This window comes from Acomys minous (genome assembly GCF_964271855.1).
Source record: "Acomys minous genome assembly, chromosome: 3".
In the NCBI taxonomy this organism is placed as follows: domain Eukaryota; kingdom Metazoa; phylum Chordata; class Mammalia; order Rodentia; family Muridae; genus Acomys; species Acomys minous.
This window is the reverse complement of record NC_140485.1, coordinates 83,297,921-83,322,962: the sequence shown is the minus strand read 5'-3', so window position 1 is coordinate 83,322,962 and position 25,042 is coordinate 83,297,921. Positions and strand designations below refer to the sequence as shown.

The following is a 25,042-nucleotide window of genomic DNA, read 5'->3' as shown; positions in this document are numbered from 1 at the left end:
CCTGAGAGAGTACAGCTGTTAGAAACGCCTTCTCTGCAGCAACTTAAAACTACCAGTTAGCTTAACTTCCTTTAAGCAAAATGCTGGGGACCTCATATATAAGATGAATAACAAACTGGTGGCAATTTGTCTGGATCTCTCCTTCCCTAGGTGAAACAAAACCCCAGGGGGACTATCTGTATCCCTCCATGCCCAATGGAGGCGGGGAAGACACACTGTGAGTTGCACAGACAACAGAGGATCCAGAGTGAGTCCTGCAAGAAAAGAGGAGGAGTCCTAGGGAGGAGCCTCCAGGCTGGGGATGGAGACAGCAACCTTGGTAGACCAAGGTTGTTGAGGGTGCTGTTTCTATTGCAGAGCAGATCACTGGTGATTACCCTTAAATCTAACCACACTAAACCAGACAAATCAGCGACTGCAGAAAAGCAAGACTCGATGTAAGCTGAGGGCTGGGGAAAAACCAAGAGGAGAATGGCACCCGAATCCACCAGCCTTGAGACAGGCGTCTGCTAGGAGAAGGGGTCGGCTAACAATACTGCTTCACTCAGCCCAAACAAAACTGGTGGTTGCCCACAAGAAAGTCAGGAATTTCTCCAGGTTCCACTGGGCCCTAAAAAGTACCCGGGTAATTTTCAAGCAGAAGGTGAAGAGCCCCATGTGGCTGCTGGGGACATTGTTTTAGGGAGTCTGGAAAACCCTGTGATGGCAAAAAGACTTTTAAGAGCCACTTAAAAAAGGATACTGAGAAGAAGTGGGTGTTCCAAGGGGGAGCCCCTCAGACACTTCTACTCCATTTGAGACCTGAATGAGATTACTAAAAATTTCTGCAGATTTTATCTGATTTAAAAGCATTTTGTATTTATTACTTAAATTCCTTTGTTACAGATACAAATTCAAAGCACAGGAATTTGATCCCAGGATTTTTGAAGGTGGCCCCATCTTGCCCAAGACGCTGCCCGTTAAGCCTCTTACTCAGCTTGTTGGTTTTGATTTGGGAATTGAGAAACGAATTCGGGAGCGAGAGGCAAAGAAAAAACCAGAGGATGAACACTTCGAATTTCATTCCAGACCTTGCGCCACTAAGATCTTGGAAAATGTTTTGGTAAGAATACTTGGGGTGTCCTGAGGTGACCCAGAAGTGTTCAAGTTGATGCTGTGACCAGGACACCAGCGCATTGGGCTGCGGATGACAAAGAGATGCAGCAGGAGTGGATTTGCTCTTAGACTGTAAGTAGGTCTAGAGAGAGAGGCAATGTGTGGCTAAAATGCAGACTGATCGGAACATGTGTGCTGAAAAGAGATGCAGTTTAAAGGGCTCAATTCACAGGCCTTGCATGGTATTTGGTTTGCAGTACGGGAGTCTGGGGATCTCGGTTCATCTTGGTTGCAGATCTGGAGGGTAACAAGTCTGTAAAACAAAATTGCAGACATCTGCTTAGTTCCCCAAGATACAGGTCACGTGGAAGTGCTGAGTCAACTAGATAGAAATGGATGAACAAGAGAACCTGGCTTTGTAGGATCAACTCAGCTTATGCCAATCAACCTGACAAATGTTCCCTCCCTTCCTCCTTTTTTTTTTTTTTTTTCCAGACAGGGTTTCTGTGTAGCCTTTGCTGTATTGGACTCACTCAGTAGACTAGACTGGCCTCGAACTTACAGTGATCCACCTGCCTCTGCCTCCCAAGTGCTGGGATTAAAGGCATGCGCCACCACCACCCAGCTCCCTATCACTCTTATTGAAGGATAGTTTTTAGACAAATTCTTCTGCCATCTCTGCACTCTGTCTGAAGGGCCCTTACCACTCCATAGCCCTTTCCATTGACAACAGCAACTGTTTTACTTCTTGTTCACTATGTTTTTATTACCAGACCTTTACTGAGTAACTCCCAACTTTATGAGTTTCACAAAAAACATCTGTATCAAAGCATCCAGGCCACCACACACAGCAAGTGAGATGGAAATGTCAGCATGGTGGATCACATCTGCAGTCCGAGCATTTAGGAAGCTGAGGCAGAAGGATCAGTTTATGGCCAGTTTATACTACATTTCAACTTCCAAAGCGACCTCACTATAGAACTACACCAAAGAGAGGAAGAAAAAAAAAAAAAGGAAAGTTAGATAGTCGACTGGGGAAAGTTAGAGAAAGTCAAGAGGCAGACAGAGAGAAAACAACCATGCCAACACATCATTAGAGCAGTAGTTCTCAGCCTTCCTAACGCTGTGACCCTTTAATACAGTCCTCACGTCATGGTGACCCCAACCATAAATTTATTTTTGTTGCTACTTCATAACTGTAATTTTGCTACTCTTACGAATTGTAATGTGTTTTCCAATGGTCTTAGGTGAACCCAGTGAAAGGGCCGTTTGACCCCAAAGGGGTCCCAAGGGTTAGAACCACTGATTTAGAGCATTACAAACACTCACAGGAGGTATTGGTTTCCCTGGTCAATAACAACCTTATCAATTTTCATAATTACTTAGAACAAATCTAATTCATTCACTGGCTTCTCTTTTTAAACAATCTGATTATGAAGCCTTGGCTAGGTGAGAACTTAATTCCATGAGGATTAAAAAATTCACTATGTTCATAATATAAAATATTAGAATATAATAGCAATATTAAAAATACCGTATTTAAGTAGGGCGCGGTAGCACACACCTTTAATCCCAGAACTCAGGAGGCAGAGGCAGGCAGATCTTTGTAAGTTCCAGGCCAGCCTGGTCTACAAAGTGAGCCCAGGACAGCCAAGGCTACACAGGGAAACCCTGTCTCAAAAAACAAAACCAAAAACCAAGAAATGGTATTTAAGGAGAACACAGCACCACAGCGGTGGAGTGCTTGCCTAGCTGAATCACCAGCACTACAGTAAGAAGAGAAAAACTGCATTTAAAGCAACTCATGTGGCCACCTTAAAAAAGTGCGAAACAATGCGTAATAGAAAATTTGTAGATACGAACCCTTACCTCCCAAATGCTGAGGTTACAAGCATGCACAACCAACCCAGCTTTGTTACAGGATGTTTTATCTCAATGTGATTGATCCCTCAGATTGTATTTGATCCCTGTATGGTCCCTCAGATTGTGAACTGTAAAAACCTATCTTTTGTTTGGCGTGGCTGAGTCCTAGCACACACCTTCAATCCAAGATCTTCCTGGACACAGGGTTTAATAAAGTTAAAGCCAGCTGACAGGAATCAGAGAGCAGAAGGGGTCTTTGGCATTTTCCACTCTCGGGATTTTAGCTTTAGTTCTCAGGCTCTTAGCTCTCTAGCGCCCCAGCTCCTTGACATTTGGCTTTTTGGACTTTGAGCTAGCAAGGCTTTGGCCTTGGGGTTTTTGACCTTTTCTTCCTGGGTTGTCAACTGAGCTGGTGAGACTTTTGGGCCTTCTCCATCGGGGCGTGAGCTGGGTGCTTTCTCTGCCTTTCTGAGCTAGCAGGTTTTTCACCCAGCATCTGGTTCCTGTGTCTTTATTGGTAAAATAGAACGATCTGGGATTCTCATTTAAAACAATACTGCTTAGCCATATTCTCCTGATAGCTTGGTTTTACATTGTTTTGAGTCTTTAGACTTTACCTTCTTGCAGAACTTGTTTTTGTAAAAACAAAAACAATTGAAATCCTTTCATCTGTTCACCTTCAAATCTATACAAACTTGTCAGCATTGACTCTTTCAACCAGGTGTGATGGTGCGTGAATGTAATCCCAACACTTGGGGAGGCAGAAACAGGTGGATCTCTGTGAGCTTGAGGCCAGCCTGGTCTTCAAAATGAGTCTAGGACAGTCAAGGCTACACAGAGAAACCCTGACTTGAAAGTAAAAAAAAAAGGGGGGGGGGGTTGAAGGGAGCTAGAGAGATGGCTGAGAGGTTAAGAGCACTGACTGCTCTTCCAGAGGTCCTGAGTTCAATTCCTAGCAACCACATGGTGGCTCACAGCCATCTGTAATGTAATCTGATGCCATTTTCTGCCCTATAAGCGTACATGCAGGACATAATAAATAAATCTTTTTTTTTAAATAGAGAAAAAACAAGAACAAAGAAACAAACAACAATCCCTCTTGCTGTGCCAGTGACTGTGGAAGCGGCTCCAGTCAGTGAGGTGCTGGTAGGAAACTTACTCTCCTCCTTCTTGTTCCTCAGGTGATATCTATTAGGGGTTCGTCTGTGGAAAGCTTCAACCTGCTGTGCAATGGGCACATATGTAGACGCCGCTTCATCAAATGTTCTTTTCTTTCCTTTGGACAGATTGAAAGGCTTAACGATAGTACATCCTTTAGTCACTCGGGCCTGTGAAGAGAGAAGTTGTTCAGCAACTTAAGTGAGATCTACCGCAAGCCACGTGCTCACACAGGTGCTCGACCGGAATCCTCACAGCTAGTTTACCAATCCTTTATCATTTTTCTTTTTGAAAAATATAGCACTTAGGAGATTGTTTGGCCATAGTACATATGCAGTTTCCCCCAAGTATATAAATGTTTGGAACCCATCAAGAGTAAGTGTTCTTAAAAGTCAAGGGGAGGGGGAGTCTAGCACAGTAGTGCAGGCCCTGTAATCCGAGCACTCGGGAGGCAGAGGCAGGCAGATCTCTGTGAGTTCGAGGCCAGCCTGGTCTACAAAGGGAGTCCAGGACAGCTAAAGCTACACAGAGAAACCCTGTCTTGGAAAAAGAAAAAACAAAGGGAGGAGAAAGAAAAGGGAAACACACACACACACACACACACACACACACACACCCCCATGGGGTGCTGGGCTGCTATTCCAGGTCAGACAGAAGCCTAACTTCTCTCCATGCATAACCTCAAACTGACTGATGCAACAGCCTTCTTCACTGAGTATCATTAATTTTTTAATCTATTTTTCATGAGTTGTTTTAGACAGGTCTCTCTGTGTAGCCCTGGCTGACTTGGAACTCACTATTTAGACCAAGCAGCCTTGAACTCACAAGAGATCTATCTGCCTCTGCCTTCCCAAGTGCGAAGATTAAAGCCTTGCTCCATTATGCCTGGCTGGATCATTAATTAAACTGATCGGAACAGGAGCAAAACTCAAGGACATCATTTCTAAAGCGGCAGCACCAAATTCAGGGTTTAAGGCTGACCCAGACCAGCCAGTGTCCAGCCTCATCTCAATAAAAGGCAATGGTGACTATGAATGCGAGCAGCTCACTAGTCCTGGAATGTTGACTTGGGACCATCATTGCTTCTGGTGGAGCCCTGCTAATGAACGGGACACACGCATGATCTATAGGCATTCACAGAGACAAAACACACATACACATAAAATAAACAAGTAAATAAAAGGAGGAGGGCCTGGAGAGGAGGCTCAGTGGTTAAGAATACCTGCTCTTCTTCCAGAAGACCTGAGTTCAATTCTCAGCACCCACATCAGGTGGCTCAGAACTACCTCTAACTCCCAGCTGTCCAGGTGAAGATCCAACGCCCTCTCTGGCCTCCACCATCACCCACAGACACATGGCATACACTCACCAGACACTTAGGTCTAACCATAAATAATAAAAAGGAAATAAAACTTTGCCTGACGTCAGGAGTGGTAGTGCCAGCTCACCATCCCATTACTGGGGAGGTGGAGGCAGGAGGATCAGGAGTTCAAGGTTATCCTCAGCTACACAGCAAGCTTAAGGCAAGCCTCGACTGAGACCCTGTCTTTAAAAACAAAAACAAAAACAAAACCAGGCTCTAAGGTAAGAGTGTCTATTTAAATTAAAAAAAAAAAGACAAATGGTGGTGGTGCATCCCTTTAAACCCAAAGGAGGAGTCAGAGGCAGGCAGATACTCTGAATTTGAGGACAGCCTCGTCTACAAGGCAAGCCCAGGACAGCCAAGGCTACACAGAGAAAGGTCCTGGATTCTATAGAAAAGCAGGCTGAGCAGGTCATGGGGGAAACAAGCCAGTAAGCAGTGCCCCTCTATGGCCTCAGCATCAGCTCCTGCCTCTAGGATCCTGTCCTGTTTTGGTTAGTTGCTGACTTCCTTGAAGCAATGTGGAAGTGCAATCCAAATAGATCCTTTCCTCCCCACACATCACAGCGATAGAAACCGTGATTAAAGCAGTCTGTATATTGGTGGGTGGGTGGGTGGGTGGGTGGGTGGGTGTGTGTGTGTGTGTGTGTGTGTGTGTGTGTGTGTGTGTGTGTGTGTGTGTGTGTTGTCAGCATTCCTTATTCCTAGGAGTTTTCTGTTAGGCTTGAGGCCTCCTGAGCTTTCCCTCACCCGTGCTAGCATTTCTACTGTGGTCATCCTCGTTTAGCTCCTGTTGGTGAGCTCGTGTGTACCTTCTGACAGTCCTAGGAGAGAACTCCCTGATGCAGTGGCTTGGCGCAGACCTCTCATAGTGTGTCCCGTTCATTAGCAGGGCTCCACCAGAAGCATTTGTAGTCACCGCTGTCTTTTGTTTGAGGTGAGGCCACGAGGCCGGACTTTCCCACCTGTTTCGGCCCTGAGCCTGAGGTGCGGGAAAAGGCCTCTACAAATTTGCCACACATAACTTTATGTGCTTTGTGTCCCATGTTAATCTTTACACAACTTGGTAACATGCATTCCCAAAGGAGTGACTTGTTGGCAGTCACAGAGTTCATAAGGAATTTGTATCTATCTTGATTCAAGGAGTAAGCTTCCCTCAACCATCCTAGTGTAAATAATGCTCACCACGCTACAGCTGAGTCCTACTGAATTAGTAATAATACCGTTGCCTGTCGACTTACAGGAGATGAGGGATGCTTTCGAAGTTCTGACATGAAATTCACTTCCTTATACTCTTCCTGGTTCTTGGGATGTTGTTTGATTCGCTCATCTGTGAGGAAGTGAAAGTCAACTGTTTTGGTGACCTGGCTCACAGGTTTCTTCACAGGTTGCACTGAGGAACAGAGTAAAACACACAGTTAACATTAAGAACAGAGAACATTAGTGAGTCCCTTTGCAACTGTAATCCTTTCTGTATTTCTGTTACTGTGGATCTAGGTTTTATGTCTGAGTTCTATTGGGTTTGAAGGCCTTTGTTCAGATGCAAACTAGGTAAGGAAAATGAACCCTTCTGCTAGGACAGGAGATAGTCATAGCTTTGATAGTCATGACCTCACCTGTTTTTTTAAAAGTAGTGTTAGAGATGGAACTCAGGGCCATACAAATTCTAGTCAACATTCCATACCACTGAAAATCCAACCCCTACGGACGCTGTAGACTGACTTTAAAAGCAAAAGTTAACTCAAACTCTCTAAAAGGGGGCTCTATAAAGTCCAAGGTACTTTTCCATCCAGTAAGCAGGACTCTTTAGCTTTGGTGCCACCAACACCGCTATGCCAGAACACAGCAAGTCTGAGCTCTTCACTCAGTTATCCTTTTCCTTCTAACTGCAACTGAATTTGATGGAGGTTTTTGTTTGTTTGTTTAGGATTTATTTTTATGTATATGTGTCCTCTGTTTTCCTGCACACCAGAAGAGAGCATCAGATTCCATTACAGATGGTTGTGAGCCACTATGTGCTTGCTGGTAATTAAACTCAGAACCTCTGGAAGAGCAGCCAGTGCTCTTAAGCGCTGAGCCATCTCTCCAGCCTCTTTTTTGTTTGTTTTTTCCAAGAAGCCCTCATAGTTAAGACTCAAGTGACCTGGCCCTGCGAGAGAAAGCTTCTTGAATTCTTCATTCTTTCTCCGCATCTCCACCACCTCCTGCTGCATTGTTTCAGTCTTTTCTCCAACTCCTGTTCTTCAGTACTCTTTAGAACCTTCTGCCTGGAAACAGAAACAGCAAGAGAGAAGAAAGGAAAAGAAGCATTCAGTAATCCAAAGACCAATGCTACTGAGTAGACTGTATGTATAACCTATGATCTATCAAAACCAAAAGGTTTATCTACCAACAACACATGTTGGCTTAATTAGGTAACATTATGAAAAGGCGTGGTGACGCAGACCTCTAATCCCAGTACTGGAGAAGCAGAGGCAGGTGGATCTCTGTCAGGGGTCTAGGGGAGGGGAAGAGGGCAGAAGAGGGAGGGAGGGTGGGAACAGGAAGATAAGAGAGAGGGGATCACCATCATGATATAATGTGAATAAAATAATTTTTAAAAGTTTGAAAAACTAAAAAAAAAAAAAAAAAAGTTTAAAAATATAAAGGATGTCTGGAGAGATGGCTCAGAGGTTAAGAGCACTGTCTGCTCTTCTGATCCTGAGTTCAATTCCCAGCAACCACATTGTGGCTCACAACCATCTATAATATGATCTGATGCCCTCCTCTGGCCTGCAGGCAAACACTGTGTATTTAATAAATAAACCTTTAAAATATAAAAATAAATAAATAAATAAAACAAATAAATAAAATAAACTAAAAAAAAAAAAACTAGAGGAATTTTAGAGGTCTATTGGACAGCATGGTGAACACAGAAATAATATATTAAAACTACGATGATGATTCTTCAGTCTTCACAATATAAAACCATGTTAAGAATCTGAGACACAGGGACTAGGGTGAGGGTTAGGGACTAGGCTCAGCAGTTAAGAGCGTTTACTGCCATGCAGAGCACATGGGTTCAGGTCCTAGCATCTACATGGAAGCTCACAACCATCCTTAACTTCAGTTCCAGGGGAGCTGACACCCTCTTCTGGCCTCCATAGTACCCACACAAATGTGGTACATCAGAAAACACTTACATGCATAAATAAATAAATCTTTTAAAAAAGACCATGCATGGTGAGGACATAGACCCTCTGCTCAGGTGTAGTAGACAGGCAGCACAGTCTCCTGGTGGTCCCACATATGAGGAGTAGGGGTTGCCCCTGACAAGGACTCTGTGCCCCCTGGCACAGAAGAAGACACAGGAAGTCCAAATGAGATTTGATAGGCTTAGGTCAGACGATAGGGGAAGAGGGCTCCCCCTTTCTGAGGACAGCGGGATGAGAGGGGATGAGGGAGGGAGGGAGCTACAAACAAGATGTAAAGTTAAAAAAAAAAGCAGCAGCAGCAGCAGGCAGGTATGGTGGCTCACGCCAGTAATTCTAGCACTCGGGAGGCAGAGGCAGACAGATCTCTGTGAGTTCAAGGCCAGCCTGGTCTACAGAATGAGTCCACGACAGCCAAGGCTACACAAGAAACTGGGTCTCAAAAAAAATTAAAATAAATTAAAAAACAAAAAATAAAATAAATAAAAACAAGGACTGTTTGAGGGCTGGAGAGATGGCTCAGACGTTAAGAGCACTGACTACTCTTCCAAAGGACCTGAGTTCAATTCTCAGCAACCACAAGATGGCTCACACCATCTATAATGTAATCTGATGCCCTCTTCTGGCATGTAGCTGTACATGCAGGCAGAGCACTATACATAATAATAAAAAAATCATTAAAAAAAAAAAATCTAAACCGGGCATGGTGACACATGCCAGAATTCCAGGACAACTTGGTCTACAAAGTGAGTCCAGGACAGCCAGGGTGACCCAGAGAAACCCTGTCGCCAAAAAACAAAAAACAAAACAAAACAAAAAAAAAGGTCTAAGGTTTTGGACATAACAGTTTGGTTTGACTATTCCACCATCACTTTTAGATTATAACATTGTACCACATAAAATATTATAAGTAGTCAATTTACAAAACTTAAAAATAGAGTTGGGTTTGGAGGTACATGCCTTTAATCCCAGCACCTAGAAGGCGGAAGCAGACAGATATGAGTTTGAGGCCAGCCTGCTGTACAGAGAGCAAAGCCACACAGAGAAACCCTGGCTCAAAAAACCCAAAAGATGAATAGAAAATAATTTGATGCTTATATATTGTATCAACTAGATATGAAGCAATTTAAAGTTATGAGGAGGCAGATGCGGGCTCGGCATGAAGCTTTGTAGGCAGCATTTACTACCATGTGCAAAGCTTAATTTAAATTCCTGTGCCACACACACCAGCTGGGGTGCTGCAGAGCCAAACTCTCAGCACCAGGGAGGTGGAGGCAAAACAAACACAAGCTCAAGGTCATCCTAGGCTCATGCAAGATCAGCCTATGCTACAAAAACAAACAGGGATGGCATTGAAAAGCTTTTTGCTATTTAATTTCAGATATAAAATTGGCGATAAGTATTTTTGGGAGGGAGGAATTTCGAGACAGAGTTTCTCTGTGTAGCCTTGGCTGTCCTGGACTTACTTTGTAGACCAGGCTGGCTTCGAACTCACAGGGACCCACCTGCCTCTGCCTCCCGAGTGCTGGGATTACAGGAGTGTGCCACCACGCCCGGCTAGATATCTTTTTTGTTTTGTTTTGTTTTGTTTTTTGACACAGGATTTCTTTGTGTAGCCCTGGCTGTCCTGGAATCACTTTGTAGACCAGGCTAGCCTCACACTCACATCGATAGATACACCTGCCTCTGCCTCCAGAGTTCTGGGATTAAAGGAGTGCACAACTATGTCTGGCTCTGGCAATAAATATAAACCATTATCTATTAAAGCATAAATAAGACTTTTCAGAAAAACTTGAAATCATCTCTTGGCAAGTGAATAAACGACACCCCACAGTTGATTACCGGCTAAGATCAGGTACACTTACTGGGTAAAGGCAAAGAAGCGCAAGGAGGCCTGTACGCCGAGGTGGTGAGAGCCTGCACTCATCCTGTGCTGTGTGTGGATTTTAAACTAGCGTCTGTGCTCCCTGCTTACCATCCCCGTACCCTTCAGGTCACAGGCAACTTTTAAGAGTTTCCCAGATGGCTGTGTGCCGACTGGCTTGATGACAGACCTATTTCTAACATATTGTACTTACTCGGAAGCTTACTCTGGGGAGGAATTTACCTTGCAGGTGGGGCAGCAGACACAGCATGCCTGCCCTTGGCTTTCTCCAGGCCTTCTCCTTCACCCTTTCTTGAAGTAGCTGGAACACTGCCTTCTTCCTCTTCCTCCGGTTTCTTTTTATGAGCACTTGAGTTCAAAATGAACAGAAAATAAATTTCAATTTTCACCCTCATTTTGGGGGCTAACAAGATGACTGAACCACAGGGTTCTTCAGTGGCATCATCAGCTCACGCACAGAAGTGCTCCAGCAGGTCAGCCACGCGGGCTGGCCAGGCACCCAGTGGTGTTTCAGGATATACAGTAATTCTCTCCTCACTCAAATACAGAAGGCAGTGGACAGCCTTCCTGATAGCTACGCCAGCTGTTCCTTCGGGAGCAGCAGCAGTGGACCCAGCTACAAATAAGTATTGTTCTTGCTTCAGCAGCCTCTGCTGCAACTGAGAGATTCAAGTGACAACCCCAACAACTAAGATAAAATGTAAGACACAGGCTCTACGGAAGGCCTCACTTTCCTGAATGAATGCTAGCCTGCATCCCTTACAATATACTCTCTTGAGCATGGATAGGTCTAAAGATAACTGCAGTTACCATCTGATAATGAAGCTTAAGCAAAGTAAAAAAAAGAAGCTAAGAGCCAACCAAAGCCAGCGGCAGGCTAGTCTTGACCTCTCTGCAGGACACACATTATTCATACACCTTAAGAGCATTCCTTGCAGTGAAACACATGCCAGTTACAAAACAGTAATAAGCACGGCGACACAGTCTGGGCGGTCACTACCACAGGAGGGCACTTCACGACAAACCTGTAAACAAGATCTGAGTACCTTCCAGAAGGGACACAGCTAACAGCTCCCCTGACCAAAGCTATGGCCTTGGAGTTTCCCAATCTACAGGGACACCAAGCCGAATGCAGATGGACGCCCTGGTAGTTTTACTGTATAAGTCCCGACTCCCAATTCAGGAGAGAAACCCAGCCACACAGGAGGGAGTTGCAAGACAACAGGAAGCAGCCTGCTCTACTTACACCTTCATCCTCTTGTTAGGCAGGCCGTCACCATCAGAAGTGGCGCGTCTCTTTGCTTTCATTTCAACAAGGGCAACATGGTTTTTTTCTTTCTGCTCCAACTCCTTCTGAGCAGAGAGTCTAACAGATCGCCTATGGTGAAATTGATACAACATATCTTCTGATGAATGCATTCACTAGAGATATGCAAATATTCTCCAGACAGTAACAGTATGTCAACTACAAGGACAATAAAACATCTATTTTCCATTTCTAGTAATCTAATGTTTGTGAAAATTTGTCACTTACGACTATAAAAGTCTGATATTCAAATATGCTGGTGGTTTATAATTTAGACCAATAAAACTGACTTTTTAAAACACCAACAAAACAGACTAAACATATTATCCTCTCAGCATTCAGGAAAGCTAAAGAACCCGGGGTGTGGTACATGCCTCTAATCCTAGCGTTTAGGAGTGAAGGGCCAAGCATGGTGGCACGCCCTACAGGGGCAGGCAGATCTGGAGTTCAAGAGAATGAGTTCCACCTTGTCTCGAAAAACACGAACAAAAAGAGGTAGAGTTTGAAGTTAGTTCTTGGCTACACAGTGAGGACCTGCCTCAGTTTTTAAAATAAAACACTAAAATATCTGTGACTGAGGACTGGGTATAGATGAGTGTAGAAGACCTGCCCAGCAAGGACAAGGAACCAAGACTTACTTCCCCGGGGAGGAGGGAAAGAACACAGAGAGAGTGGGAGGGATAAGATAAAATATAAACACAGAAAAAGGGAAATAGAATAATAGCAAAAAAGGCCCATGACCAGGAAACAAAGCAGGGATTCCAGGACAGCCAGGGCTACACAGAGAAACTGTCTCAAAAAACTAAAAATAAAACAAAATCAACACACAAAAAAGGAATGAACAAGTTTGAGCAAGCAATTCAGTGTCTAAAGCACCTACCTATAAAGTAAAGCGGCAAGCTACAATCCAGAATCACTGAGTGAACATAGGAGTCCACAGCCCCACCACACAAGGCCGGGGAGTTCCTCTACCGTTTGAGCAGCACCAGGAACACCCACTGCTGTGGCCCCACTCTTACCTCTGAAGCTGGACAGGAGTATTTCTTGATACAGTTCCCTTAGCATTCAGAGAAGAGCAGTCATTTGATGGAATGGATTGTTTCTGAAGATTTTCCTTTTCTGTCTCTTTATAGTAAGTGTTCTCAACTATGAGAGACCAAAAACCTAGTCAGACTTCTGTAGAAGTGTTCTAAAATACTAATTAAATGTTTAGCTAGGTGGTGGTGATGCAAGTCATTAATCCCAGCACTCAGGAGGCAGAGGAGTTCAAGGCCAGCCTGTTATACAGAGTAAGTTCCAGGACAGCCAGGGTTTTGCAGAGAAACCCTGTCTCAAAAAGAAAAAAAAAGGTTAAATGGTAGGGCTAGGGCGATACTCAACAGTTAAAACCACTAGCTGCTCTTCCAGACACCTGGCTTACATTTCCAGCACCCACATGACGACTCATAACTGTCTGTAACTTCAGTTCCAAGCAAGCTGACATCTTCTTCTGGCTTTTGCAGGCAGGATGTACAATACCCAGAGACATAAAATAAAATTTTAAAAATTGAAAAGTTTAAATGGAGTTCCCCTGTAGCAGGGGACAGTGTCTCTCCAGACACCATAAGATATCAGATTGAACGTACAGAGCCACATCTACGTTATCTCTTCTCATGCTTTTGTCAGTGGGTTTCCTGTAGGTCCCGTGCAAAACCATACTCCAGGCTATTGCCACTGCTCTTAGCTCTGAGCCCTGCGCCACCCCCCGGCCCCCTGAACTTGACACTAAGACCCTGAAGACACCACACACTTGAGTCATAGAACATGGAGAAAATCGAGCTGGTATCAACCTGGGAGCCCCAACCCTACTGGCTGGCTTTCCCAGTGCTGAAGGGGAAGCAGTGTGAACCCTGCCAGCTGCAGTAACAATGGCCCTGGCAAGACACGCCCACCACTGCAACAGTGACAGAAATGTTAGGAGAATAACCAGCCACTTTCTGATTGCACTTAAAGCCCATCCAGAAAATGGAATTCATACCTGGCACCATTAGCAGGTCCAAAAACCTGTGGCTAGGGAGGCTTGGGGAGAGCCTACCACTACTACTATTCTGCTAAGTGGACATAGTATTTAACTGCCCCCTAGGTACTTGTCTTTACACCCATAGGTTAATGCCTCATCCAAAACTCAGAGAAGCTTCTTTTTTGCAATACATGGCAATTAGCAGAGACTCAGAACTGGTCAATGTGTAAAGAACAAGAGATCGTAGACTGTTCAGACCTAAACGGGGCCTCACACCACTGCCTCAAAGGCTCAGGGATCAACATAGAATAAGGGGTAAGAGCCAGAGGCAGTGGAAGACTACAGTGAGACCACATCTGTGCAGATAGGACAGAGCAGCTGCACACATGAACTCTTAGTAGCTAGGATTTTATGCACCAGACCAAGACCAAGATCAAGCCAGACGAAGCCTCAGCATGGAGGAAGAAGTGGGTCATGTACCCCTGGCAGCCGACAGCTGCCGGGAGAGGGAACGTCACTTTTCTTTAGGGCTGCTCCAGTAGGTGACCCTACACTGACGCACACAATGGCAGCACGAATAGATTCAGTAGTTTAAAAATAAAACATAAAGCCAGGTGTGGTGGCCCACGCCTCTAATCCCAGCCCTTGGGAGGCAGAGGCAGGTGGATCTCTGTGAGTTCGAGGCCAGCCTGGTCTACAAAGAGAGTCCAGGAAAGCCGGGGATACACAAAGGAACCCTGTCTTGAACCCGCCACCCCCAAAAGGAAGAAAATTTGTTTTTAAAACTCATAGACTAAGGACTAGAATGCAGCCCAGTAGTAAAGCATTTGCCCACCATTCTCAAAGCCCTACATTAAATCACCAGCACAGCAAAAAGTAAAAAGAAAAAAAACAACAACAGCTTAAAAAAAAAAAAACAGCAAATAAATAAAGGCACATAAAAAAGTACAGTCAGATATGGTGGTGCCTACAGTCTTAGCATGTGAGAGTATAGGAATCAGGGCAAGTCTGCGGACAGTCGGAGCCTCACACAGAACCTTGTCTCAGGAAAGCCATGCTTTGTTACTACATTCACCATGAACTGAAGTCATCCATTTCACTAACAAACCAAAATGACAGTCTCTGGGACTTGCAGCTCTAATCGCCACTGGCTTCCCTCAAGGCTCCCCTGTAAGCTGTTTCTCCTTACCTGCCTTCAAAGGTGTGCCAGAGCCTTGCTGAAGCGTGGCTGTCCTCAGGGAAGCTTTGCCCTGAAAAGGCTCTCCTATTCCATTCCTCCCGAGAAACCTGTTCTCCAGGTTGGCCTTCTCGTCTGTGAAACAACCAGTCAGGAAGCAAAGCAAAGGAGAATCACATATTAAAATGGGGAGTAGAGTCCCTTTCCAGCACGGTTAGCAAAACCACAGTCTAGCACTGTGCATTATAGGTCAGGAACAGACTGCAAAATCTATCCCGAAGACTTGCAACACCTAGTGTCTTACAGAGAAGGAAAGTTGCAGATTCTGTACCATTGTTAAGACACAGGGAGGGCCACACAGACATTAGCTGGCCTTATCTACCATGTAAACACATCGTGCTGCCCTTGAAGAATTTTGGTCACCAGGAACTGCAAGAGCACAAGGGACAGTTTATATTCATAGAGTGTGGGGTGTTTGAGAGTGGAGAAGAGCAAAGTTTTCTCAACAAGTTTTATCTTGGGCTCTGCTGTGACTAAAGCTGGTACAAAAACAATCTGTCCCCACAGCAGCACACTGTCAGGCTGGGGGAGCACAGCACCCCTGAACAACTACACTACTCACAGTCGATTCTGATTATAACCTTGTGAAAAGCTGAAAGAAAACAAGAAAAAGTACACTACACCTAAGATGGTTTTCTAAGTTCAGAATTATTATTTTTTTCCTTCCAGACTCTGTATGGAATCACACTGATATGCTAACGGCTCCTTTCTGTGGATATTAGGGCATAAAGAAAACTTGTTAAAAGAAACCTTCAGACAGCCGGCCGTACCTTTGGGCTGCAGTGCTGTGCGGCATGGACAGACCTCTCTGGGACAGCAGGCCCTCTGATCTACCCTTCCTTCAACAGAGCCCTCTCTCGAGAGTAACACTCAACTCCTTTCCCAAGAAACTACCAGACACCGTCTCATTTGGACTCTGTATTTTAAGTGCAGCTACAATGGTCATTTTGTTCTTACCACATATTAATGTTAATGTCTCTTAATGAAGGTGGAGACAAGAGAAAGGATAAGATGAAGAAGCCTCATCAGACACTGGATTCACTTATCCCAAGGTTATGTCAAAGTAACACCTACAAGGTGGGCGCTCGCGAGATGGCTCCTGCAGAAGAACCATTCACCAAAGACAACACAAAAATCCGTATTTTTTGGAATTATCTTTTTTCCCTTCTGTTTCTGTGGAACTGAATTGTAATCTTAAATTATGAGTAAAGATGATGTTTCCATCTTCTTATAAAAAAAAGAAAGAACGAACGAAAGAAAGAAAAACTAGGGGCTGGAGAGGTGGCTCAGAGATTAAGAGCACTGGCTGCTCTTCCAAAGGTCCTGTGTTCAATTCCCAGCAACCACATGGTGGCTCACAACCATCTATAATGTATACATAATAATAAATACATCTTTTAAAAAAAAAGAACCATTTGCTACTACAGTAAAAATATTCTGAGAGAAAGAAAGAAAGAACGAGAGAAAGAAAGAAAAGAAGAAAGAAAGAAAGGAAAAAGTAGCTGGGCAGTGGTGGTATGCACCTTTAATCCCAGCCCTTAGGAGGCAGACACAGGCAAATCTCTGATTTCTAGGACCAGCCTGATCTACAAAGAGAGTCTAGGACAGCCAAGGTTACATCCTTGTTCACTGCTGCTGACTCAAAAAACAAACAAACAAACAAAACCAAGAAAGAAAGGACGGCTAGGAGTGGTGGTGCATGCCTTTAATCCTAGAACTCTGGAGACAGAGGCAGGTGGATCTCTGTGAGTTCAAGGCCCTGGTGTAGAAAATGTGTCCAGGAAAACCAAGACTACAAGAGAAACTCTGTCTTGGGTAAGGAAGAAAGAAGGAAAAAAAGAAAGAAGGAAAGAAAGAAAGAAAGAAGGAAAGGAGGGAGGGAAGGAGGGAGGGAGGGAGGGAAGGGAAGGGAAGGGAAGGGAAGGAAGGAAGGAAGGAAGGAAGGAAGGAAGGAAGGAAAAAAATCAAGAAGGAAAAGTTTGGCCTGGTTGCTCACAGCTGTTAACACAGCGCTTCTGAGCCTGAGGCGGAGAGACGGCCCAGAGCTCTAGGCCAGTCTGGGCTACAGTCTGAAACCTTGTCTCAAAAAACCTAATTTCAAATATGAACAGACTTCTGTGGTTCGAAAGTTAGCTGTTTTCTATTAAATCATGGGTGAGAAGGTGTGGAAAAGAATGTGTAGTCCAGGTACATTTTTGCAGTATCTTGTTTTTTAATTTGTTTGGTTTTACTAATTTATTTTTATGTGTGTGGGTATTTTGCCCACATATGTGTCTGTGCACCATGTGCATGCTTGCGGCCTGCGGAGGTCTGAGGAGGAGACTGGATTCTCTGAGACTGGAGCCATAGACAGCTGTGAGCTGCCATAGCTGGTTTGGGAAACAGAGTCAGTGCTGCTACCTGCTGAGCCGTCCTTCCAGCCCTTCTTCTGCTCGTGACATGGCCTCCGCGCACAGGACCAACCCTTCACATGACAGAGAAACAGCAGCGGCGCATGCCTTTAACCACAGTGCTTTGGGAAGGCACAGGCAGCTGATCTTTGAATTCAAAAGAGCAAGTTCCAGGGTTGCCAGGGCTACACACAGGGAAACCCAATCCTGAAACACTGGGGGCGGGGGAAAGCAGAGAAAGTAGCCACTTACCAAACCATGAATCTACATTTTCAGTCTCTTGTTCAGCATCCGAAGATAAAAAATTGATAAAGTCAGTGGGAGCATCGAAAGAGTAAGTAGTTGTGACTTGTGACATTGCTCCACTAGTGCAGGAGAACAGGCTCTTCCCAGGATTCGAACATTCTACTCAATAGATCGCCCTCTGAGGAAAGAAATAGTTACACAAATTAGGTTTCCACATAAATATTAAGTATTGATCCCTACCAAGTACTTCAGTTTTATATTTCCAATTTAGAAAATCATCTAGGGCAGGGCATGGCAGGTGCATGTCTGTAATCCCAGCACTCAGGAGGCAGAAGCAAGCAGATCTCTGTGAGTTCAACATGACCCTGGCCTAGAGTGAGCTCCAGGTTAGCCAGAACTACACAGAGAAACCCTATCTCAAGAAACAAAACAGAGGGCTGGAGAGATGGCTCAGAGGTTAAGAGCACTGCCTGCTCTTCCAAAGGTCCCGAGTTCAATTCCCAGCACCCACATGGTGGCTTACAACCATCTATAGTGAAATCTGGTACCCTCTTCCGGTATGCAGGCATATATGAAGGTGAAACACTGTATACTTAAATAAATAAATCTTTAAAAAAAAAAACACAGAGGTGTGGGGGAGGTCATCTGGTAAATCCATGGCTTTTTTTCAAATCAACCTATTAAAGTTAGTTGTCTGGGAGGTTGCTTTAGTTTTTGGAATGAGAAAAAAAGAGCTAGTGAGATGGCTCAGTGGGTAAAAGTACCTGCCACCAAGTCTTATAACCTAGTTTGATCTCTAAAAGCCACATGGTGGCAAGAGAGAAAACTGACTCCTCTAAGCTGTCCTCTGACCCCCATACATACGCTGAGGCTTGCATGCACACCCACACAGATAAATAAGGGTACAAACTTTTTCCTCTTCTTTTTTTTTTCCCCTGAGACTGGGTTTCTCTGTGTCACTCTGGCTGTCCTGGACTCACTTTGTAGACCAGGCTGGGCTCAAACTCACGGTGATGTGCCTGCCTCTGCCTTGGAGTGCTGAGATTAAAGGCAGCTGCTCGGCTTCTCCTCCTCTTTTTAAAGAAAAGGCTAAGTTAGATGAGTGCCTACAATATGCCATCCAGTACTGGGTGCCGCATTCATTATTAATTTTCCCTCAATCTGTCATTTTCTTATTTCTAAGCCTTCCTCCACCTTTGTATGCACGCTCTGCCTAATAACCTAATTTCTAGAACACATCATTAACTTTTACACCTATCAATATTTACCCAAGTTCAACTAAATCTGTAAATACTTACTATGCAAGTGTCCACCCGTTACATATAAATAATTCCTCGCCACAGTGTTGGCCGTGTTCCCTCTAGAACAGTGAGCGCCCACCTTTGTATCAGCTAACTCCATAATCACTTCTCTTGGCAGACTGCAGGTTCTCAAGACAAAAGCCAGTCTCAAAGTTGTGCATATCAGTGTGCTTAGCAGAGTATCTTACGCATACAGGGTGAGACACAGTTTTGCCAAGTATAGGTTTTGATTCCTTAGAAATATTTTAGGAAAATTCTCTTCCTAGGCTACAGGTGTAGCTCAGTGGTGAAAAGCAAATTTAGTACACATGAGAATGTGAGTTTGATCTCTAACATCGAGGGGGAGAAGAAAAGAAAACAAAACAAAAAACTTCTTAGGCACCTTTGAACAAAAGCACTTCATACACATCGAAGCCACAACATGCAGAATAAGCAAAAGGCAGGAACAAGTCAGAAATACAAGCCAAGCCCCTCTGCCAACAAACCCGCATTCCACTGTGTGCAGCAAACCTAGTGACTTTAACACACATGGCTCCACCCTGCTCTAGCTCTATCTAGGTAACAAAATAGCTGAAGCAGTCTAAGTAGCCTCAAGGCCATGCTCACTGACAAATAATTGCCTAGCCTGTTTGTCCTAGAAAGCACCCTGTGACAGGCGTCCGGCACAATGCCTGCAATCCTCAGCACTCAAAGATAGAGACAGGAAAACTCTACACAAGCTAGAGGCCAGCTTGGTCTACACAGCAAGGTCCAGGCCAGCTATGGCTAACATAGCAAGACCCTGTCTCAAGAAAAGAAAAAGGGAGTCTCTCTTGAAAGATAACAATAATGTTTGTATAAAAGTTATCTCTTCTCGCCGGGCGTGGTGGCGCATGCCTTTAATCCCAGCACTCGGGAGGTAGAGGTAGGCGGATCGCTGTGAGTTCGAGGCCAGCCTGGTCTATAAAGTGAGTCCAGAGCAGCCAAGGCTACACAGAGAGACCCTGTCTCAAAAAACCAAAAAAAAAAAAAAGTTATCTCTTCTCGGGCTGGAGAGGTGGCTCAGAGGTTAAGAGCACTGCCTCCTCTTCCAAAGGTCCCGAGATCAATTCCCAGCAACCACATGGTGGCTCACAACCACCTATAATGAGATCTGGTGCCCTCTTCTGGTGTGCAGGGGACATGCAAGCAAAAAACTGTATACTTAATAAATAAATCTTTTGTTGTTGTTGTTGTTTTTGTTTTCTGAGACAGTATTTCTCTGTGCAGCCTTGACTGTCCTGGACTCACTTTGTAGACCAGGCTGGCCTTGAACTCACAGCAATACGCCTGCCTCTGCCTCCTGAGTGCTGGAATTAAAGGCGTGTGCCATCACGCCCAGCCTAATAAATCTTTTTTTTTTTAAACGCTATCCCTTCTCTTAGGATAGATGGGTGGCTCAGTGTAAAGGCTTTTGCTACAACTCCTGAGAACCTGTGTGTACTCCGTTCCTGGTACCTATGAAAGGAGAGACCTGACCCCTGGGGGCTATTCTACCTTCATGTGGGTTGTGCCGCATACACTCACACAAACACAAGTAAATTTTTTTTAAACTTTAAGCTGAGTGTGCTGAAGCATTCCTTTAATCACACCACAGAAGATAGAAGCAGGTCGTCTCTGTGAGTTTGAGTCCAACCTGGTCTACTTAATGAGTGCCAGAGCTATATAGTAAATCCTTGTGTCTGTCTGTCTGTCTGTCTGTCTGTCTGTCTGTCTGTCTCTCTCTCTCTCTCTGTCTCTCTCTCTCTCACACACACACACCCCTACCTTTCTCTAAATGCCTATAAAAAGTAAATTTTATGGCCGGGTGGTGGTGGTGCACGCCTTTAATCACAGCACTCGGGAGGGAGAGGCAGGTACACTTCTGTAAGTTTGAAGCCAGCCCGGTCTACACAGTGAGTTCCAGAACAGCCAGAACTATATAGAAAAACCCTGGGGATGGGGGGGGGGGGGTAAACAAAACCAACCTTCTAGAAGAAATTCTTATTATAGCTAATATTCAATATTCTGTATTTGTTTGTTTGTTTGTTTTTCGAGACAGGGTTTCTCTGTGTAGCCTTGGCTGTCTTGAACTTGCTTTATAGACCAGGCTGGCCTCAAACTCAGAGATCCGCCTGCCTCTGCCTCCTGAGTGCTGGAATTAAAGGCATGCGCCACAGCACCCAGCTGAGTCAGGGGATCTTAATGTATACTGTGAAAGTGTTCCTAATATGGGGAGCATGACAGTGCCCCAGCCCCAACTCTATACACTGGCAACTTGCACAGTATATATCTCTGAACTATACCACTGTCACCATATTTTGAGCTCAGTCACCCAACCTCCATTACTGCCCAGTGGTTTGGCCAGCATGTCTTTAACTTCTCAGTGAACTAAGTGATGTGGAAAGTATTTCTGAGTTTTAATGGTGTCTCAGAAATAGTTGTTTTAACAAATAACAGATTTCACCGGGTGGTGGTGGCGCATGCTTTTAATCCCAGCACTTGGGAAGCAGAGGCAGGCGGATCTCTGTGAGTTAGAGGCCAGCCTGGTCTACAGAATTAGTTCCAGGACAGCTAAGGCTACACAGAGAAACCCTGACCCAAAAGACCAAAGAGACAAAAACAAATAACTGATTTCTACAGTGACATCATTGGGCATATTATACACACCATACAACTGCTCCCTGTGAGCTCATTACAGCCTCAGCTCTTTATAGCAACATTCTAATTGAGGACTTAGTGTAGAAACATGAGACTTTCACATTGGAAGTAACTGTAAGTATCATCAGATTTTTGTTATTTTTCAAGACAGGGTTTCTCTGTGTAGCCCTGACTATCCTGGAACTCAATCAAACTCAGAGATCCGCCTGTCTCTGCCTCCTGAGTGCTGGGCTTAAGGGTGTGTACCACCATGGCCAGCTGGTAACACCTAATTTTTGCAGCTTATAGATATAATTCATTAAAACAAACAGGTTTACCAAAAACCACGTAACAGCACTAAAATTGCAGCTTAAACAAACATAGGGATGCCAGGTTGTTTTAGGTGCTAAATCTGTCAACCTTGTAGAGCATCACTTACTGTCCTCATGCTAGAAGATGACACTAAGGACCAGAGATGAAAGAGCTGCTCAGTATCCCGTGTGTAAGGAGCTGTCTCCCAGCTGCAGCACACCCTCTGACACTCCTCATCCAACTGTAGGAATGAGCATGTTAGGAGTGGCAGGTCTCCGTTTCTATACAAGGTAACGCTGCTGTTTGTCTTCCGTGGGTTTTCCGTGATCTTCTGGCCTGAAGACGGCCCTCTGTTATACCAGTCTAAACTTTTCACTCACCTTCATTTCCTCTTTCATTATTCAAGGATTTGTTTGTTTTATCTTGGGGTTTGGGCTTTTGCTGTGTCTTTGTTTTGTTTTTGCTGCTGGATTTTTATTTATTAATTTGTTTTTGTTCTTGTGTTTTGATTTTGTTTTTATTTTAGACAGAGTCTCACTGTGTAGCCCTAGGTTGCCTGGAACTTGATCTGTACAACAGCCTGGCCTCAGAAGCTCATTGGCTAGCCTCTGCCTGCAGAACGCTGGGATTAAAGCCGTGCAGCATGACCCCCAGGTTAGTTAGCCTCTGCCTGCAGAGCGCTGGGATTAAAGCCATGCAGCATGACCCCCAGGTGTTTGTTGTTGCTGCTGGGGGGGGTGGGGTGGGGTAAGGACAGGAACGTATACAGCACAGATTGGCCTAAAACTTGCTGTGTAACCATACACGCACAATCCATACCATATATGTATAGTATATAAAAGCTTAAAAAATAAAACAAAACAAAATCACTAGTGAATAACTTCTCTGGCAATATTACAATTCTCTGCATGAAAAAGGTCATTTTTTCTGTTCTTTTGAACAACTATGCTGAAAGACATGGGAAAATCTTGGATTCCCATGCTCTCCATAGCTAACTGAGGTCACTGGGAACACTTCCCAGCCAGGGCTCTAATGAAGACAAGCAGAGCTGGGGAAGGAAGAGGCAGGAATGTGACGCACCACAACCACACTGAGCCCTCTACACACTGTGAGTCCAGCAACTCTCTAGAGATGCTGGCGTCACTCTAGGATAAGATACTTTTTGACCTTTACTTAAACCTCTTTTCTTTTTTTTTCTTTTATTTATTTTGGAATTCTTAACAATTTCTAATTTATGTGTGTGGATATTTTGTACGCTTGTATGTCTGGGTATGTAGTGTCTGCAGAGACCAGAAAATGTGGTAAGATTCACCTGGAACTTAGCTGCCATGTGACTTTCAGGAACTCAAACCCAGCTCCTCTGGAAAAGCAGCCACGTTCTTAACTGCTGAGCCACCTCTCAAGGCCCCTTTTACTCTTTTTTTGTTTTTGTTTTTGGTTTTGGTTTTTTTAGTTTTTTGAGACAGGGTCTCTCTGTGTAGCCTTGGCTGTCCTGGACTCACTTTGTAGACCAGGCTGGCCTCGAACTCACAGCGATCCACCTGCCTCTGCCTCCTGAGTGCTGGGATTAAAGCCGTGCGCCACCACCACCCGGCTTCCCCTTTTACTCTTAATACCAACCTTCTAGAAGAAATTCTTATAGCTAATGTTCAACATTCTTTACGTATTTATTACTTTTTTCTCTAAAATAATTCTTATGATGCTGAGTCAGGGGATGTTCCCCGCCCCCCCTAGGGTTTCTCTGTGTAGCCTTGGCCATCCTGGACTCTGCCTCCTGAGTGCTGGGATTATAGGCGTGTGCCACCACCACCCAGCGAGTCAAGGGACTTTTTTGTTTGTTTGTTTTACACTTTCTTTCTCTTTTTTAATATATTTTTATTGATTTATTCATATTACATCTCAATTGTTATCCCACCCCTTGTATCCTCCCATTCCTCCCTCCCTCCCATTTTCCCCTTACTCCCTTCCCCTATGACAGTGACTGAGGAGGACCTCCTCCCCCTGTATATGCTCATAGGGTATCAAGTCTCTTCTTCGTAGCCTGCTATCCTTCCTCTGAGTGCCACCAGGCCTCCCCATCCTGTTTTTTTTTTTTTTAATATTTATTTATTATTATGTATACAGTGCTCTCCTGCATGTACACCTGCAGGCCAGAAGATGGCATCAGATCACATTATAGATGGTTGTGAGCCACCATGTGGTTGCTGGGAATTCAGCTCAGGACCTCTGGAGGAGCAGCCAGTGCCCTTAACCTCTAAGCCATCTCTCCAGCCCTTAATACCATGTTTAAACCTATATTAAACCTCCCTCTTGATAAACCCTAACTCAAGCTAGGTGTGGCACTCAAAAAAATGCCAAGGCAGGCATCATCTCAAGCCAGCCTGTTCTACATAGTGAGTTCAAGACAGCCAGAGCTGCACAATGAGACCTTGTCTCAAAACAACAACAACAAAGAAACAAAAAAGCCAGGAGAGCCGGGTGTGGTGGAGCATGCCTTTAATCCTAACACTTGGGAGGCAGAGGCTGGTGGATCGCTGTGAGTTTGAGGCCAGCCTGGTCTACAAAGTGAGTCCAGGACAGTCCGGGCTACACAGAGAAACCCTGTCTTGAAAAAACAAAAAACAAAAAAACAAACAAAAAAGCCAGGAGATAGTAATTCAGGCCTTCAATCTCAGCAGTAGGCAGAGGCAGGCCAGTCTCTGAGTGTGAGGGCAGCCTGGTCTACAGAGCAAGTTCCAGGAGAACTGGAGCTGCCCAAAGAAACCCTATCTCAAGAAAACAAACAAAGTAGGAAACAACATCAACAAATAAACAGGAGTGGGGATGGGAGTGTCACCTTGATTCCACCAAAGCATTCTGCTAAACAAAACAAAACCAAACCCACATGCCTGAAAAGTGTTCAAATCTAGCCCATCACTTTTTTCTTTGAGGAGAGAGAGAGAGAGAGAGAGAGAGAGAGAGAGAGAGAGACACAGACAGACAGAGAGAGAGAGAGAGAGAGGGAGAGAGAGAGTGTGTGTGTGTGTGTTTTGGTGGGGGTTGGTCTCTGACTGGACTCT

At 44.6% G+C, this 25,042-nt stretch overlaps 3 protein-coding genes and 1 long non-coding RNA gene across 9 annotated transcripts in view; 1 reads left to right on the top strand and 3 right to left on the bottom strand.

Annotated features, from left to right (window-relative positions):
- The window catches only part of LOC311594406 (bcl-2-like protein 1), a 109,385-nt gene that overhangs the window by 64,012 nt on the left and 20,331 nt on the right, over positions 1–25,042 (bottom strand). Inside the window, exon 4 of one of the 4 annotated variants that reach the window (XM_084776066.1) lies at positions 11,802–11,933. The exons of 1 other annotated variant lie outside the window; for it this stretch is intronic. Coding sequence is in view for 1 of the 3 variants with exons in the window: in XM_084776059.1 (XP_084632185.1) it covers positions 15,125–15,172 (48 nt within the window). In the remaining 2 variants the exon portion in view is untranslated. Of the gene's footprint in view, positions 1–11,801; positions 11,934–15,049; positions 15,173–25,042 lie in introns of those variants that run through there. 2 more of the 4 variants (XM_084776067.1, XM_084776059.1) reach the window with 2 other exon arrangements.
- The window catches only part of LOC311594415, a 161,780-nt gene that overhangs the window by 127,602 nt on the left and 9,136 nt on the right, over positions 1–25,042 (top strand). The gene's annotated exons all lie outside the window — the stretch shown is intronic.
- LOC311594392 (targeting protein for Xklp2-like) overlaps positions 1–25,042 on the bottom strand; it is a 77,140-nt gene that overhangs the window by 46,698 nt on the left and 5,400 nt on the right. For 2 of the 3 annotated variants that reach the window (XM_084776028.1, XM_084776027.1), the window contains exon 2: positions 15,050–15,172. In XM_084776028.1, the coding sequence (XP_084632154.1) occupies positions 15,050–15,172 (123 nt within the window). Of the gene's footprint in view, positions 1–15,049; positions 15,173–17,739; positions 17,912–25,042 lie in introns of those variants that run through there. The other variant, XM_084776025.1, reaches the window with a different exon arrangement.
- On the bottom strand, positions 1,291–10,903 carry LOC311594411 (targeting protein for Xklp2-like). The gene is made up of 5 exons (XM_084776081.1): positions 10,778–10,903; positions 7,623–7,746; positions 6,721–6,872; positions 4,118–4,286; positions 1,291–1,408 (listed from the first exon to the last, which is right to left on the bottom strand). Exons 2-5 carry the CDS (start codon positions 7,690–7,692, stop codon positions 1,317–1,319), a joined length of 483 nt encoding a protein of 160 aa, XP_084632207.1. The 5' UTR covers positions 7,693–7,746; positions 10,778–10,903; the 3' UTR covers positions 1,291–1,316.

Bases quoted from the DNA above. Each gene is read 5' to 3' on its own strand.
- LOC311594411 (XM_084776081.1), bottom strand. From the start codon at position 7,692: ATGCAGCAGGAGGTGGTGGAGATGCGGAGAAAGAATGAAGAATTCAAG. The intron at 4,287-6,720 runs GTAAGTCGACAG...CTCTCTTCACAG, and splicing joins GAAAGCATCCCTCATCTCCT to GCCCGAGTGACTAAAGGATG. The intron at 1,409-4,117 runs GTAAGTTTCCTA...TTTGTTTTACAG, and splicing joins GAGGAACAAGAAGGAGGAGA to ACTTGTTACCCTCCAGATCT.